Source organism: Phyllobates terribilis, unplaced genomic scaffold (genome assembly GCF_046119375.1).
Source record: "Phyllobates terribilis strain yellow unplaced genomic scaffold, ASM4611937v1 Scaffold_1__5_contigs__length_1240528914, whole genome shotgun sequence".
Classification (NCBI taxonomy): Eukaryota; Metazoa; Chordata; class Amphibia; order Anura; family Dendrobatidae; genus Phyllobates; species Phyllobates terribilis.
The window spans coordinates 310214214-310229340 of NW_027362761.1; the positions used below are offsets into that span (position 1 = coordinate 310214214).

General features: G+C 39.8%; 1 protein-coding gene across 1 annotated transcript in view; it reads right to left on the reverse strand.

Annotated features, from left to right (window-relative positions):
- Positions 1 to 15127, reverse strand: part of LOC141259082 (solute carrier family 2, facilitated glucose transporter member 9-like) — a 40956-nt gene that overhangs the window by 7223 nt on the left and 18606 nt on the right. Inside the window, exons 9-10 of the mRNA XM_073674564.1 lie at positions 6404 to 6479; positions 6183 to 6310 (exon numbers count right to left, since the gene is read on the reverse strand). Coding sequence (XP_073530665.1) covers positions 6183 to 6310; positions 6404 to 6479 — 204 coding nt within the window. The remainder of the gene's footprint in view (positions 1 to 6182; positions 6311 to 6403; positions 6480 to 15127) is intronic.

Here is a 15127-nt window from a genome sequence, read left to right on the forward strand (position 1 = left end):
TGGCTGCTTCTCTAATTAGTGCTCTCCTTGCTTGGGATGTAAGTTTAGGTGGACAGTCATATCTTGGTCGGTTTGCAGTTGGGCTATACTCCTTCCATTTTTGAATGATGGATTTAAAACTGCTCTGGGAGTTGTTCAGAGCTTGGGATATTTTTTTAACCTAATCCTGCTTTACTCTTCTCTACAACTTTATTCCTGACCTGTCTGGTGTGTTCCTTGGTTTTTGTGATTTTGTTTGATCTCTAACATTCTCAAACAAACCTCTGACGGCTTCACAAAACAGCTGTAGTTATACTGAGAAATTACACACAGGTAGATTCAATTTACTAATTATGTGACTTCTGGAGGCAATTGGTCACTCAGGATTTTATTTAGGGGTATCAGACTACAGGGGGCTGAATATAAATGCAGGTCACAATTTTCAGATATATATTTTTAAAATAATAAGAAAACCATGTATCATTTCCGTTACACTTCACAAATACTTGCTACTTTGTGTTGGTATATCAAATAAAAATCCCAATAAAATACATTTAAGTCTGTGTGTGTAACAAGAAAAAATGTGGAAATGTTTGCTGGGTATGAATATATTTTTAAGGCACTGTATATACTGTGTATATATATATATATATATATATATATATATATATATATATATATATATATATATATATATATATATATATATATATATATATATAATATTCGGGCTAGCACTGTAGTCTTGCAGCGCTGGGGTCCTAGGTATAAATTCCACCAAGGAAAATATCTGCAAGGAGTTTGTATACTCGCCCTGTGTTTGCGTGGGTGTCTCCATGCCAGAAGTTTGAGACATACTCCTCTACTGACCCAAAAGTCATACGCTGAAAACCATATACATACATATATACATACAGGGGCTTGCGAATGTATTCGCCCCCTTGGATTTTTACCTATTTTGTTACATTTCAACTTGTGTTTAAATATTTTTGTAATCAGATTTGTGTGTGATGCATCAGCACTAACTACTCTAAGATGGTGAAGTGAGAAAAATATAGACATACATTAAATTTATGGGATCAAACAACTAAAAATTGGCATGTGCATATGTATTCACCCCTTTTGCGATGAAGCCCCTAAAAATTTCTGGTGCAAGCAATTACCTTCATGCTTAGTGAAAGGAGTCCACCTGTGTGCAATTTAAGTGTCATATGATCTGTTAGCATATACACACATTTCTGAAAGGCCACAAAGGCTGCAACACCATTAATCAAGAGGCACCACTCACCAAACAACATCATGAAGACCAAGAACATCTCCAAACAAGTCAGGGACAAAGTTGCTGAGAAGTACAAGTAAGGGTTGGGTTCTGAAAAAAAATATCCCTATTTCTGATGATCCCCTGGAGCACCATCAAATCCATTATCATCAAATGGAAAGAACATGGTACCACAACAAACCTGCCAAGAGAGGGCCGCCCACTAAAATTCTCAGCCCGGGCAAGGAGGGCATTAATCAGAAAGGCAGAACAGAGACCAAAAGGTAACCCTGAAGGAGCTGCAGAGTTCCCAAGCAGACTGGAGTATCTGTCCATACGACCACAATAAGGTGGCCTTTATGGAAGAGTGGGCAGAAAAAAGCCTTTACTTGCACACAAAAATTGTAAGTCTCGTTTTTAGTTTGGAAAAAAGACATGTGGGAGACTCTCCAAATGTATGGAGGAAGGTGCTGTGGTCAGATGAGACCAAAATTTAACTTTTTGGCAACCAAGGTAAACGCTATGTCTGACGCCAAACCAATACAGCTCATCACCCCAAGAATACAATCCCCACAGTGAAACATTGTGGTGGCAGCATCATGCTGTGGGAATGTTTTTTAGCAGCAGGGACAGGAATATTTTGAGCACAACCTGCTTCAGTCTGTCAGTGATTTGAGACTAGGACAGAGGTTCACCTTCCAACAAGACAATGACCCAAAGCATACTACTAAAACAACACTCGAGTGGTTTAATGTTTAGGAGTGGCCTAGTCAAAGCTCAGACATTAATCCAATTGAGAATCTGTGGTCAGACTTGAAGATTACTGTTCAACAGAGGATACCATCTAACTTGAAGAACTGTAGCCGTTTTGTCTTGAGGAATGAACAAAAATCCCAGTGGCAAGATGTGGAAAGCTCCTAGAGACTTATCCAAAGCGACTTGCAGCTGTAATTGCCGCAAAAGGAAGCTCTACAAAGTACTGCCTTTAGGGGGGTGAATAGTTATGCACACTGAAGTTTTCAGTTATTTTGTCCTATTTGTTGTTTGCTTCACAATAAAAAGAAAACCAAATGCTCACAGTTGTAGGCATGTTCTTTACACGGACAGATACAAACCCTCAAAAAAACAGTCAAATTCCAGATTGTGAGGTAGCAAAACACGAAAAATGCCAAGAGGGTGAATAATTTAAGTCACTGTGTCTATATATTATGAGTCACTATCAATGCAGTCTTTTTTATACTACATAATTCAACTTCATGCAGATATACACAGTGGTGTGAAAAAGTGTTTGCCCCCTTCCTGATTTCTTATTCTTTTGCATGTTTGTCGCAATTAAATGTTTCAGATCAAAAAACAACTTTAAATATTAGACAAATATAACACAAGTAAACACAAAATGCAGTTTTTAAATGAAGGTCTTTATTATTAAGGGAAAAAGAAATCCAAACCTACAGGGCCCTGTGTGAAAAAGTGATTGCCCTCTAAACCTAATAACTGGTTGGGCCACCCTGAGCAGCTGAGCAGTTGATTTACAACTGCAATCAAGTATTTGTGATAACTGGCAATGGGTCTTTTACAATGCTCTGGAGGAATTTTGGCCCACTCATTGTTGTAGTTCTGCCACATTGAAGGGTTTCTGAGCATGAACTGCCTTTTTAAGGTCATGACACAGCATCTTAATCGAATTAAGGACTTTGACTAGGCCACTCCAAAGTCTTAATTTTGTTTTTCTTAAGCCATTCAGAGGTGGACTTGCTGGTGTGCTTTAGATCATTGCCCTGTTGCATAACCCATGTGCGCCTCAGCTTGAGGTCACGAACAGATGGCCGGATATTCTCCTTCAGGATTTTTTGGTAGACAGCAGAATTCATGGTTCCGTTTACCACAGCAAGTCTTCCAGGTCCTGAAGCAGCAAAACAGCACCAGACTATCACACTACCACCATCATATTTTACTGTTGGTATGATGTTCCTTTTCTGAAATGCTGTTTTACTTCTACATCAGATGTAATGGGATATACACCTTCTAAAAAGTTCAACTTTTGTCTCATCAGTCCACAGAATATTCTCCCAAAAGTCTTGATGATCATCAAGATGTTTTCTGGCAAAACTGAGACAAGCCTTTATGTTCTTTTTGCTCAGCAGTGTTTTTTGTTTTGGAACTCTGCCGTGCATGCCATTTTTGCCCAGTCTCTTTGTTATAGTGGAGTCATGAACACTGACCTTAACTGAGCCAAGTGAGGCCTGATGTTATTGGGGGGTCTTTTGTGACCTCTTGGATGAGTCGTCACTGCACTTTTCGGGTAATTTTGGTCGGCCGGCCTGTGAAGGTTCACCACTGTTCCATGTTTTCGCCATTTGTGGATAATGGCTCTCGCTGTGCTGAGCTGGAGTCACTTTTGCACACAGGGCCCTGTAGGTTTGGATTTCTTTTTCCCTTACTAATAAAGACCTTCATTTAAAAACTGCATTTTGTGTTTACTTGTGTCTGTGTCTAATATTTAAATTTCTTTTGTGATCTGAAACATTTAAGTGTGACAAGTATGCAAAAGAATAAGAAATCAGGATGGGAGCAAACACTTTTTCACACCACTATGTGTATATATATATATATATATATATATATATATATATATATATATATATATATATATATATATATATATATATATATATATATATATATATATATATAGTTATATGAAAAAGTTTGGGCCCTATTAATCTTAAGCTTAATGTTTTATAAAAATTGGTGTTTTTGCAACAGCTATTTCAGTTTGATATATGTAATAACTGTTGGACACAGTAATGTTTCTGCCTTGAAATGAGGTTTATTGTACTAACAGAAAATGTGCAATCTGCATTCAAACAAAATTTGACAGGTGCATAAGTATGGGCACCCTTATCATTTTCTTGTTTTAAATACTCCTACCTACTTTTTACTGATGTACTAAAGCACTTTTTTTTGGTTTTGTAACCTTATTGAGCTTTGAACTTCATAGCCAGGTATATGCAATCATGAGAAAAGCTACTTAAAGTGGCCACTTGCAAGTTGTTCTCCTGTTTGAATCTCCTCTGAAGAGTGGCATCATGGGCTCCTCAAAACAACTGTCAAATGATCTGAAAACAAAGATTATTCAACATAGTTGTTCAGGGGAAGGATACAAAAAGCTGTCTCAGAGATTTAACCTGTCAGTTTCCACTGTGAGGAACATAGTAAGGAAATGGAAGAACACAGGGACAGTTCTTGTTAAGGCCAGAAGTGGCAGGCCAAGAAAAACATCAGAAAGGCAGAGAAGAAGAATGGTGAGATAAGTCAAGGACAATCTTCAGACCACCTCCAGAGAGCTGCAGCATCAACTTGCTGCAGATGGTGTCACTGTGCAGCGGTCAACTATACAACGCACTTTGCACAAGGAGAAGCTGTATGGGAGAGTGATGCGAAAGAAGCCGTTTCTGCAAGCACGCCACAAACAGAGTCGGCTGAGGTATGCAAAAGCACATTTGGAGAAGCCAATTTCTTTTTGGAAGAAGGTCCTGTGGACTGATGAAACCAAGATTGAGTTGTTTGGTCATACAAAAAGGCGTTATGCATGGCGGCAAAAAAACGCAGCATTCCAAGAAAAACACTTGCTACCCACAGTAAAATTTGGTGGAGGTTCCATCATGCTTTGGGGCTGTGTGGCCAATGCCGGCACCGGGAATCTTGTTAAAGTTGAGGGACGCATGGATTCCACTCAGTATCAGCAGATTCTTGACAATAATGTTCAAGAATCAGTGATAAAGTTGAAGTTACGCAGGGGATGGATCTTTCGGCAAGACAATGATCCAAAACACCGCTCCAAATCTACTCAGGCATTCATGCAGAGGAACAATTACAATGTTCTGGAATGGCCATCCCAGTCCCCAGACCTGAATATCATTGAACATCTGTGGGATAATTTGAAGAGGGCTGTCCATGCTCGGCAACCATCAAACTTAACTGAACTGGAATTGTTTTGTAAAGAGGAATGGTCAAAAATACATTCATCCAGGATCCAGGAACTCATTAAAAGCTACAGAAAGCGACTAGAGGCTGTTATTTTTGCAAAAGGAGGATCTACTAAATATTAATGTCACTTTTTTTGTGAGGTGCCCATACTTATGCACCTGTCAAATTTTGTTTGAATGCAGATTGCACATTTTCTGTTAGTACAATAAACCTCATTTCAAGGCAGAAACATTACTGTGTCCAACAGTTATTACATATATCAAACTGAAATAGCTGTTGCAAAAACACCAATTTTTATAAAACATTAAGCTTAAGATTAATAGGGGTGCCCAAACTTTTTCATAACTGTATATGTGTATATATATATATATATATATATATATATATATATATATATATATATATATATATATATATATATATATAAAAAATACATATATATATATCTGCATAAGAAGAGGAGTTTTGTAGTATAAAAAAAAAACTACAAAAAGTGCTAGAGAAGAACAGAGTGTCCCAGGATGGGGACATTATACCAGAATGGGAGACATTATACCAAAATGGGGAACATTATACCAAAAAGGGGGAAAATGTTATAGTATGGGGCCCAGGATGGGGGGCATTATTACTGGAAGAGGCCCAGGATGGGGGAGATTATTACAAGAAGGAAACTGGACGGGGGATGTTCTTACATTAGGGATAAATACGTATGTCTTTATAGGATCTAGAATGCTACACAATTGATCAACATACAGATGGGGGCCCAAGTCCAAATTGTGCATTGGGGCTTATAGAACTCTAGTTAAGCCACTGTTAGCCAGTCCTGCCAAGATTGGCAGGCTTGTTCAACATTAATGTAATATCTCTGACCAGTTTAAGTCTATTTGGCAAATGATTGTTAACAATTTATACTATTTATGTTTAGTTTAATCTTATTATATAAGTTCCAACTTACCACAATATATGGGAAGATCATGCCCAGGATGTAGAGCCCTACCCAGCTGAAAACTCCTGAAATGACAAATGCAGGAACACGGGGGGCCTGCGCAAAGATTTCCACACATGTAGATATTGTGGCACCAGCTGTAGATGACAGGAGTTACTGTTACAAACCAGAACAACATGATACGTGCAATATCATCATAAATGCAAGTCCAACAATATCCAATCACTTACCTGGCCCAGCTCCATATAGAAAAATGAAGGTAAAGGTGAGGCCGACACTGCAATATGGCATCCAGTAGAATTTTTCCTAAAATACAAGTTAAACAGCATTTTTCGCCCAACACTATTCTGTACTGGAAAAAGTTTGATTAGTTGCTAAGTGTAAAACATTATTAAAATATGATTTTACCTCAGACTTAATGAGAACCTGTCACTATTGCTGACATGTCTGTTTTAGTGAATGCTTGAATTTTCTCTACATTGTGACGATTCTGTATTATTCCTTTTTGACATTTATGAATAAATTGTCACCTGGGTGTCATGAGTTGGCAGTATGTAGTTACACAACCTGGCACTCACCAATTACTGGTGCCTGGGTAGAGACACACCCGCTTGGCAAACGTGAATGGTAACACTGGTTGTCAATATATTCATATTATTTCTAGGAGGAACAGCTGAGGTACAACACCACACAGAGTAAGAAAAAGCAATTATTTCATGAGGGTAAAAATATTCACTAAAACAAACATGACGGGAGTGGAGACTGACCCGATGTACTGACTGAACTATTTGTGTGAAATGTTCTTCTACCAAATGCAGCATTTGACTAAGTTTACAAGATCTTATAATAAAATTCATCTGATTTTCATCCAGAAAAAAAGTTGATTTTTCATCTGTATTGTCATCCATATGGCATTCATTTTTAGAAATTATCAGTTAATAAACTTTACAAGACAAAATACAGTTTCCTATGTTAAGAATTTCAATGTAGCCATAAAAATCTGTCGCTATATGGTTGATCCATATGGGATCCGATTTTTTTTTTTTTTTTTTTACGCAACCATTGAATACAGAAGAGAGCAGTGCATGCTGCTATTTTTCACACAGAATTCGGTCCATGTGAAAAAATTGAACAGCATAATTGAATAACATTGGTCTCAGTTCTGTCCGTGTGAAGTCAGCTTTTTTCACGGACAGAACCCAAAATATGATGGCGTGAACATATCCTGTGATAGTTTTTTTTATTTATTCCATATATAACAAATGGTGGCTTACAAGTGGGAAACTGCCAGAAGAATGGACGGCTTTCGAAACGTGGGAGAATTCTCATCGTGCATGCGGTGACGTAGTTTGCCGGCACAGCGAGTGTGAGAATTCTCCCACACCCGCAATGACGTTAATGACTCGCTGTGACGGCATCGAGATGAGCTGAGTTCATGTTACATGAACTCAGCTCATCTCGATGCCATCACAGAGAGCCACTGAGGAGCGCACACATGCGCTCCTCAGTGTCTCTGTGGGATGGCAGGCTGGATGGTCGCGTCCACCTACGATCCAGCCTGCCATCTAGATGTAGCAGAGCTGGAGCCATCGCGGGACACATGGATGTTCCTCATGTCGGAAAGGAGAGGTTGAGGTTTCTTTATTATTTTACTTTAGTTGCAGGTGGCAATGGCTTCAGCTGGAATGGGCATGATGGTAAGTATGCAAGTTTAATATAGATCATTAACCCCTTCCCGACATGCGCTGTACATGTACTGCTCTGCGGGAGCGGCGTTCGGTGATCGGGCGGGCTCACGCTGAGCGCTGTCGCGATCACATTCAGGTGTCAGCTCTGTGTGAGAGCTGACACCCCGCAGCGCCGCCCATGATCGGTGCTACCACCGTTCGCGGGCGTTTAACGCCTGTGATGCCACTGTCAGTAGTGACAGCGACATCGCAGGGCATCGCAGAGGGAGTGGGCTCCCTCTGTGATCCCATCAGCACAATGCGATGTGATCTCCATGGTGACCCCCGGTCCCAAGATGGCCGCGGAGTCCTTCAGGGTCCTGCAGGAAGGTGGCCTGTCAGTGCCTGCTCAGAGAGCATCAGATGAGCAATCTGACAGTTTGAAGTTGATGTCCCACCCTGGGATAATGTAAAAAAGTAATAAAACATTTAATAAAAATTATAAAAATATTTTTTTTAAAAATCACAAAATAAAGAAAAAAAAAAAAAGAAAAAATATTAATCCAATAAATATATTTATCTGTGTAAAAAAACAATAAAAGTACACATATTTAGTATTGCCGCATCCGACCTATAAAACTATCCTACTAGTTAACCCCTTCAGTGAATACCGTAAAAAAAGAAGCAAAAAACAAGGCAAAAAACGATGCTTTATCATCATACCGCCAAACAAAAAGTGGAATAAAACGCGATCAAAAAGACGCCTGTAAATAAATATGGTACCACTGAAAACGTCATCTTGTCCTGCAAAAAACAAGCTGCCATACAGCTCCAACGGCTGAAAAATAAAAAGTTACAGCTCTCAGAATAAAGCGATGCCAAAATAATTATTTTTTCTATAAATAGTTTTTATTGTGTAAAAGCGTCAAAAAATAAAAAAAGATATAAATGTGGTATCGTTGTAATCGCACCAACCTGAAGAATAAATCTGCCTTATCAATTTTACCACACGCGGAACGGCATAAAAAAATCCCCAAAAAACAATTCCTGAATTGCTGGATTTTGTTCATTCCGCCTCCCAAAAAGCGGAATAGAAAGCGATAAAAAAATGTCACATGCCCGAAAATGGTGCCAATAAATGCGTCAACTTTTCCCACAAAAAACAAGCCCTTACATGACTCTGTCAGCCTAAATCTAGAAAAATTATAGCTCTCAAAATATGGCGATGCAAAAACTTGTTTTTACGATAAAAAGCGTCTTTTAGTGTGTGACAGCTGTCAGTCATAAAAACCCGATATAAATCTGGTATCGCTGTAATTGCACCGACCTGAAGAATAAAGTCGTCTAATCACTTATACCACACGAGGAAAGGCGTAAAAAATATATAAAACCAATTCTTCACATGCTGTGTATTTATTCATTCTGCCTCCCAAAGATTGCAGTAAGGCTCGGCTCACATTTATCCGGCCCTCTGCTCTGAGCGCTTACACCGAGGTTTCCATGTAAATCTCTGAAATATGTGATTCAGACAGAACCCCAGGCGGAAGATTCCCTGTAATGAGGCAGATGGAGGCACTGTGGACGCCATAGAACCTGTGATCCCACGGTGTCCGTCTTTTTATAAGGCGTGCATAAAAGTGCCATCTGCCACAGTTCTGTGCACTTCTGAAAAGAAGGACGATGCTGAACAGAGGCCAGACAGAGTCCAGACTAACTCTGCTGCCTCATTTTAGTGAATGGATCCCTTGGGGATTTCATCTAAATCACATCACTCGGAGATTTAGATGGAAACCTCAATGTAAGTGCTCAGCGTAGAGCGCAGGCAAAACCTGATCCAAAATGTTATGTAAAATGTTCTCAATAAAAGCTTCAACTCCATTCACAAAAAAAGCTCCCACTCAGGTCTGTCATCTGTTAATAATAATAATAATAATAATAATAATATAGGGACTTTCACATTACTGGTAGCACAAAGGCTCTGGAAAAAAACGAAATGGCTCCTCGCCCTCCAAAAGAAATCCAGCGATTTCTGCGCTCAAAAAAAACAAATGTCCCCCTCCATTCTGCGCTCCAGTGTGTGTCTAAACCTCAGTTAACGTCCACATGTTTGGCATTCCTGTAGCAATGAGAGCCTGCCTAATTTATGGGTGCATATCTCCAGAAGAACGATCTGGGCATAATGTACTGATCACTACAACGTACTGGTCACTACAATGTACTGGTCACTACAACGGCAGTTTGCAATCTTCGCTTAGCAACATCCACTGTGCTTGTTTCTGGAAAACACCCATGGAGTCAAAATCGTCACTACACCTGTAGATAAATTCACAACGGGGTATAATTTCCAAAATGGGGTCACTTGAGGGGGATTCTGCTCTTCTAGCACGTAGGGTCTCTGTATATGGAATCCGCAAACTATTCTATGAAAATCTGCGCTCCAGGAGGCAAAAAGCAATCCGTCCCTCCCAAGTCTCACCGTGTGGCTAAGCAGTACTGTACAGCCACATATGGGGTATTTCTACATTCAGCAGAAATTGTGGGACAAATTTTGATGCAATTTTTACCCATTTCCCAGTGTGAAAATGTAAAATATGGGGCTAAAACAAAATTTTCATGGTAAAAATGTAATTATTTTTTCTTCACTGCCCAATGTTATAAAAGTATGTGACACACCTGTGGTGTCAATATGTTCACTGCACCACTAGATGAATTCATCGAGAGGTGTAGTTTGTAAAATGAGGTCATTTATGGGGGAGTTAAGCTGATTTGGCACCTCAGGGGCTCTACCAATGTGACATGGCACCCTCAAACCAGTCCAACAAAATCTGAACTCCAATATGGTGCTTCTTCCCTTCTGAGCTTTGCACTATGCCTCAAAAGTAGTTTTTGACCTCATACTGGGTATCTGCATTCTCAAGAGAAATTGCACAACAAATTTTGGGGTCCATTTTCTCCTGTTACCCTTGTGAAAATGCAACATTTTGTGCTAAAAAACATTCTTTTGGGAATTTTTTTATTTTTTTATTTTCACGGCTCAATGTTGTAAACTTCTGTGAAGCACTTGGGGGTTCAAAGTGCTCATCACACATCTAGATAAGTTCCCTGAGGTGTCTAGCTTCCAAAATGGTGTCACTTTTGGGGGGTTTCCACTGTTTAGGCACATCAGGGATTCTCCAAACGCAACATAGCGACCACTAATTATTCCAGCAAATTTTACATTCAGAAAGTCAAATGGCACGCCTTCCTTTCCGATCCCTGTCATGCGCCCAAACAGTGGTTTTTCCCCACATATGGGGTATCGCCTTACTCAGTAGAAACTGCACAACAAATGGTATGGGGCAATTTCTCCTGTTACTCTTATAAAAATGCGAAATTGGGGGCTAAAAACATTTTTGTTGGAAAAATGTGAAAATTTTATTTTTATGGCTCAATGTTATAAACTTCTGTGAAGCACCTGGGAGTTCAAGGTGCTCACCACACATCTAAGTTCCCTGAGGGGTCTAGTTTCCAAAATGGTGTCACTTGTGGGGGGTTTCCACTGTTTAGGCACATCAGGGGCTCTCCAAATGTGACATAGCGTCCGCTAATTATTTCAGCAAATTTTACATTCAAAAAGTCAAATGGCGCAACTTTAGTTCCAAGCCCTTCTGTGCTCCCAAAGAGTAGTCTTCCTCCACATATTGGGTGTCTGCGTAAAAAATTTGGGGCTGAAAGAAACATTTTTGTGGAAAACTTTGATTTCTTTATTTTCATGGCTCAACATTATAAACTTCTGTGAAGCACCTGGGGGTTTAAAGTGCTCACCACTCATCTAGATAAGTTCCCTGAGGCGTCTAGTTTCCAAAATGGTGTCACTTGTGGGGGGTTTCCACTGTTTAGGCACATCAGCGGCCCTCCAAACACGACATGGCATCCGTTAATTATGCCAGCAAGTTTTACATTCAATTTTTTTTGGGGGGTCCCCCATTTTAATAACCAATAAAGGCTAATTATACAGCTGAGGGTTGATATTAGTAGCCTGGGAAGCTCCGTGGGTATTTCCCCCTTCCCAGGCTTCAAACATCTGCCCCAGCTGTCTGCTTAACCTCTGCTAGACTATAAAATTACGTTGGTCTCCACCCCAATTTTTTTAAATAAATTCTTTAACAAAACATTACATGCACAGAATATATATATCACTCACATATATATATATATATATATATATATATATATATATATATATATATATATATATATATATATATATATAGTACAGACCAAAAGTTTGGACACACCTTCTCATTTAAAGATTTTTCTGTATTTTCATAACTTTGAAAATTGTACATTCACAATGAAGGCATCAAAACTATGAATTAACACATGTGGAATTATATACTTAACAAAAAAGTGTGAAACAACTGAAAATATGTCTTATATTCTAGGTTCTTCAAAGTAGCGACCTTTTGCTTTGATGACTGCTTTGCACACTCTTGGCATTCTCTTGATGAGCTTCAAGAGGTAGTCACTGGAAATGGTTTTCACTTCACAGGTGTGCCCTGTCAGGTTTAATAAGTGGGATTTCTTGCCTTATAAATGGGGTTGGGACCATCAGTTGTGTTGTGCAGAAGTCTGGTGGATACACAGCTGATAGTCCTACTAAATAGACTGTTAGAATTTGTATTATGGCAAGAAAAAAGCAGCTAAGTAAAGAAAAACGAGTGGCCATCATTACTTTAAGAAATGAAGGTCAGTCAGTGCGAAAAATTGGGAAAACTTTTAAATTGTCCCCAAGTGCAGTTGCAAAAGCCATCAAGCGCTACAAACAAACTGGCTCACATGAGGACAGCCCCAGGAAAGGAAGACCAAGAGTCACCTCTGCTTCTGAGGATAAGTTTATCCGAGTCACCAGCCTCAGAAATCGCAGGTTAACAGCAGCTCAGATTAGAGACCAGGTCAAAGCCACACAGAGTTCTAGCAGCAGACACATCTCTTCAACAACTGTTAAGAGGAGACTTTGTGCAGCAGGCCTTCATGGTAAAATAGCTGCTAGGAAACCACTGCTAAGGACAGGCAACAAGCAGAAGAGACTTGTTTGGGCTAAAGAACACAAGGAATGGACATTAGACCAGTGGAAATCTGTGCTTTGGTCTGATGAGTCCAAATTTGAGATCTTTGGTTCCAACCACCGTGTCTTTGTGCGACGCAGAAAAGGTGAACGGATGGACTCTACATGCCTGGTTCCCACCGTGAAGCATGGAGGAGGAGGTGTGATGGTGTGGGGGTGCTTTGCTGGTGACACTGTTGGGGATTTATTCAAAATTGAAGGCATACTGAACCAGCATGGCTACCACAGCATCTTGCAGCGGCATGCTATTCCATCCGGTTTGCATTTAGTTGGACCATCATTTATTTTTCAACAGGACAATGACCCCAAACACACCTCCAGGCTGTGTAAGGGCTATTTGACCAAGAAGGAGAGTGATGGGGTGCTACGCCAGATGACCTGGTCTACACAGTCACCAGACCTGAACCCAATCGAGATGGTTTGGGGTGAGCTGGACCGCAGAATGAAGGCAAAAGGGCCAACAAGTGCTAAGCATCTCTGGGAGCTCCTTCAAGATTGTTGGAAGATCATTTCCGGTGACTACCTCTTGAAGCTCATCAAGAGAATGCCAAGAGTGTGCAAAGCCGTCATCAAAGCAAAAGGTAGCTACTTTGAAGAACCTAGTATATAAGACATATTTTCAGTTGTTTCACACTTTTTTGTTAAGTATATAATTCCACATGTGTTAATTCATAGTTTTGATGCCTTCAGTATGAATGCACAATTTTCATAGCCCTGAAAATACAGAAAAATGTTTAAATGAGAAGGTGTGTCCAAACTTTTGGTCTGTACTGTATATATACACTACTGTTCAAAAGTTTGGGGTCATTTACAAATTTCATTATTTTTGAAAGAAAAGCACATTTTTTTTCAATGAAGCTAGCATTGAATGAATCAGAAATGCACTCTATACATTAATGTGGTAAATGACTATTCTAGCTGCAAACGTCTTGTTTTTATTGCAATATCTACATAGGTGTATAGAGGCCCATTTCCAACAAGCACCACTCCAGTGTTTTAATGGTACATTGTGTTTGCTAACTGTGTAAGAAGGCTAATGGATGTTTAGAAAACCCTAGAAAACACTTGCACAAGTATGTTAGCCCAGCTGAAAATGGTTTGGCTGATTTGAGAAGCTATAAAATTGACCTTCCTTTGAGCTAGTTGAGAATCTGGAGCATTACATTTGTTTGTTTTATGAAACTCTCAAAATGGCCAGAAAAAGAGAACTTTCATGTGAAACTCGACAGTCTATTCTTGTTCTTAGAAATGAAGGCTATTCCATGCGAGAAATTGCCAAGAAACTTGAGATTTCCTACAACGGTGTGTACTACTCCCTTCAGAGGAGAGCACAAACAGGCTCTAACCAGAGTAGAAAGAGAAGTGGGAGGCCACGCTGCACAACTGAGCAACAAGACAAGCACATTAGAGTCTCTAGTTTGAGAAATCGACGCCTCACAGCTCCTCAACTGGCAGCTTCATTAAATAGTACACGCAAAACGCCAGTGTCAATGTCTACAGTGAAGAGACGACTCCGGGATGCTGGCCTTCAGGGCAAAGTGGCAAAGAAAGCGCCATATCTGAGACTGGCTAATAAAAAGGAATAGATTAATATGGGCAAAAGAACACAGACATTGGACAGAGGAAGATTGTAAAAAAGTTTTATGGACAGACGAATCAAAGTTTGAGGTGTTTGGATCACACAGAAGAACATTTGTGAGACGCAGAACAACTGAAAAGATCCTGGAAGAGTGCCTGACGCCATCTGTCAAGCATGGTGGAGGTAATGTGATGGTCTGGGGTTGCTTTGGTGCTGGTAAAGTGGGAGATTTGTACAAGGTAAATGGGATTTTGAATAAGGAAGGCTATCACTCCATTTTGCAACGCCATGCCATACCCTGGGGACAGCGCTTGATTGGAGTCAATTTCATCCTACAACAGAACAATGACCCAAAGCACACCTCCAAATTATGCATGAACTATTTAGGGAAGAAGCAGGCAGCTGGTATTCTATCTGTAATGGAGTGGCCAGCGCAGTCACCAGATCTCAACCCCATTGAGCTGTTTTGGGAGCAGCTTGACCGTATGGTATGCAAAAAGTGCCCATCAAACCAATCCAACTTGTGAGAGGGGCTTCAGGAAGCATGAGGTGAAATTTCTCAAGATTACCTCAGCAAATTAACAGCTAGAATGCCAAAGGT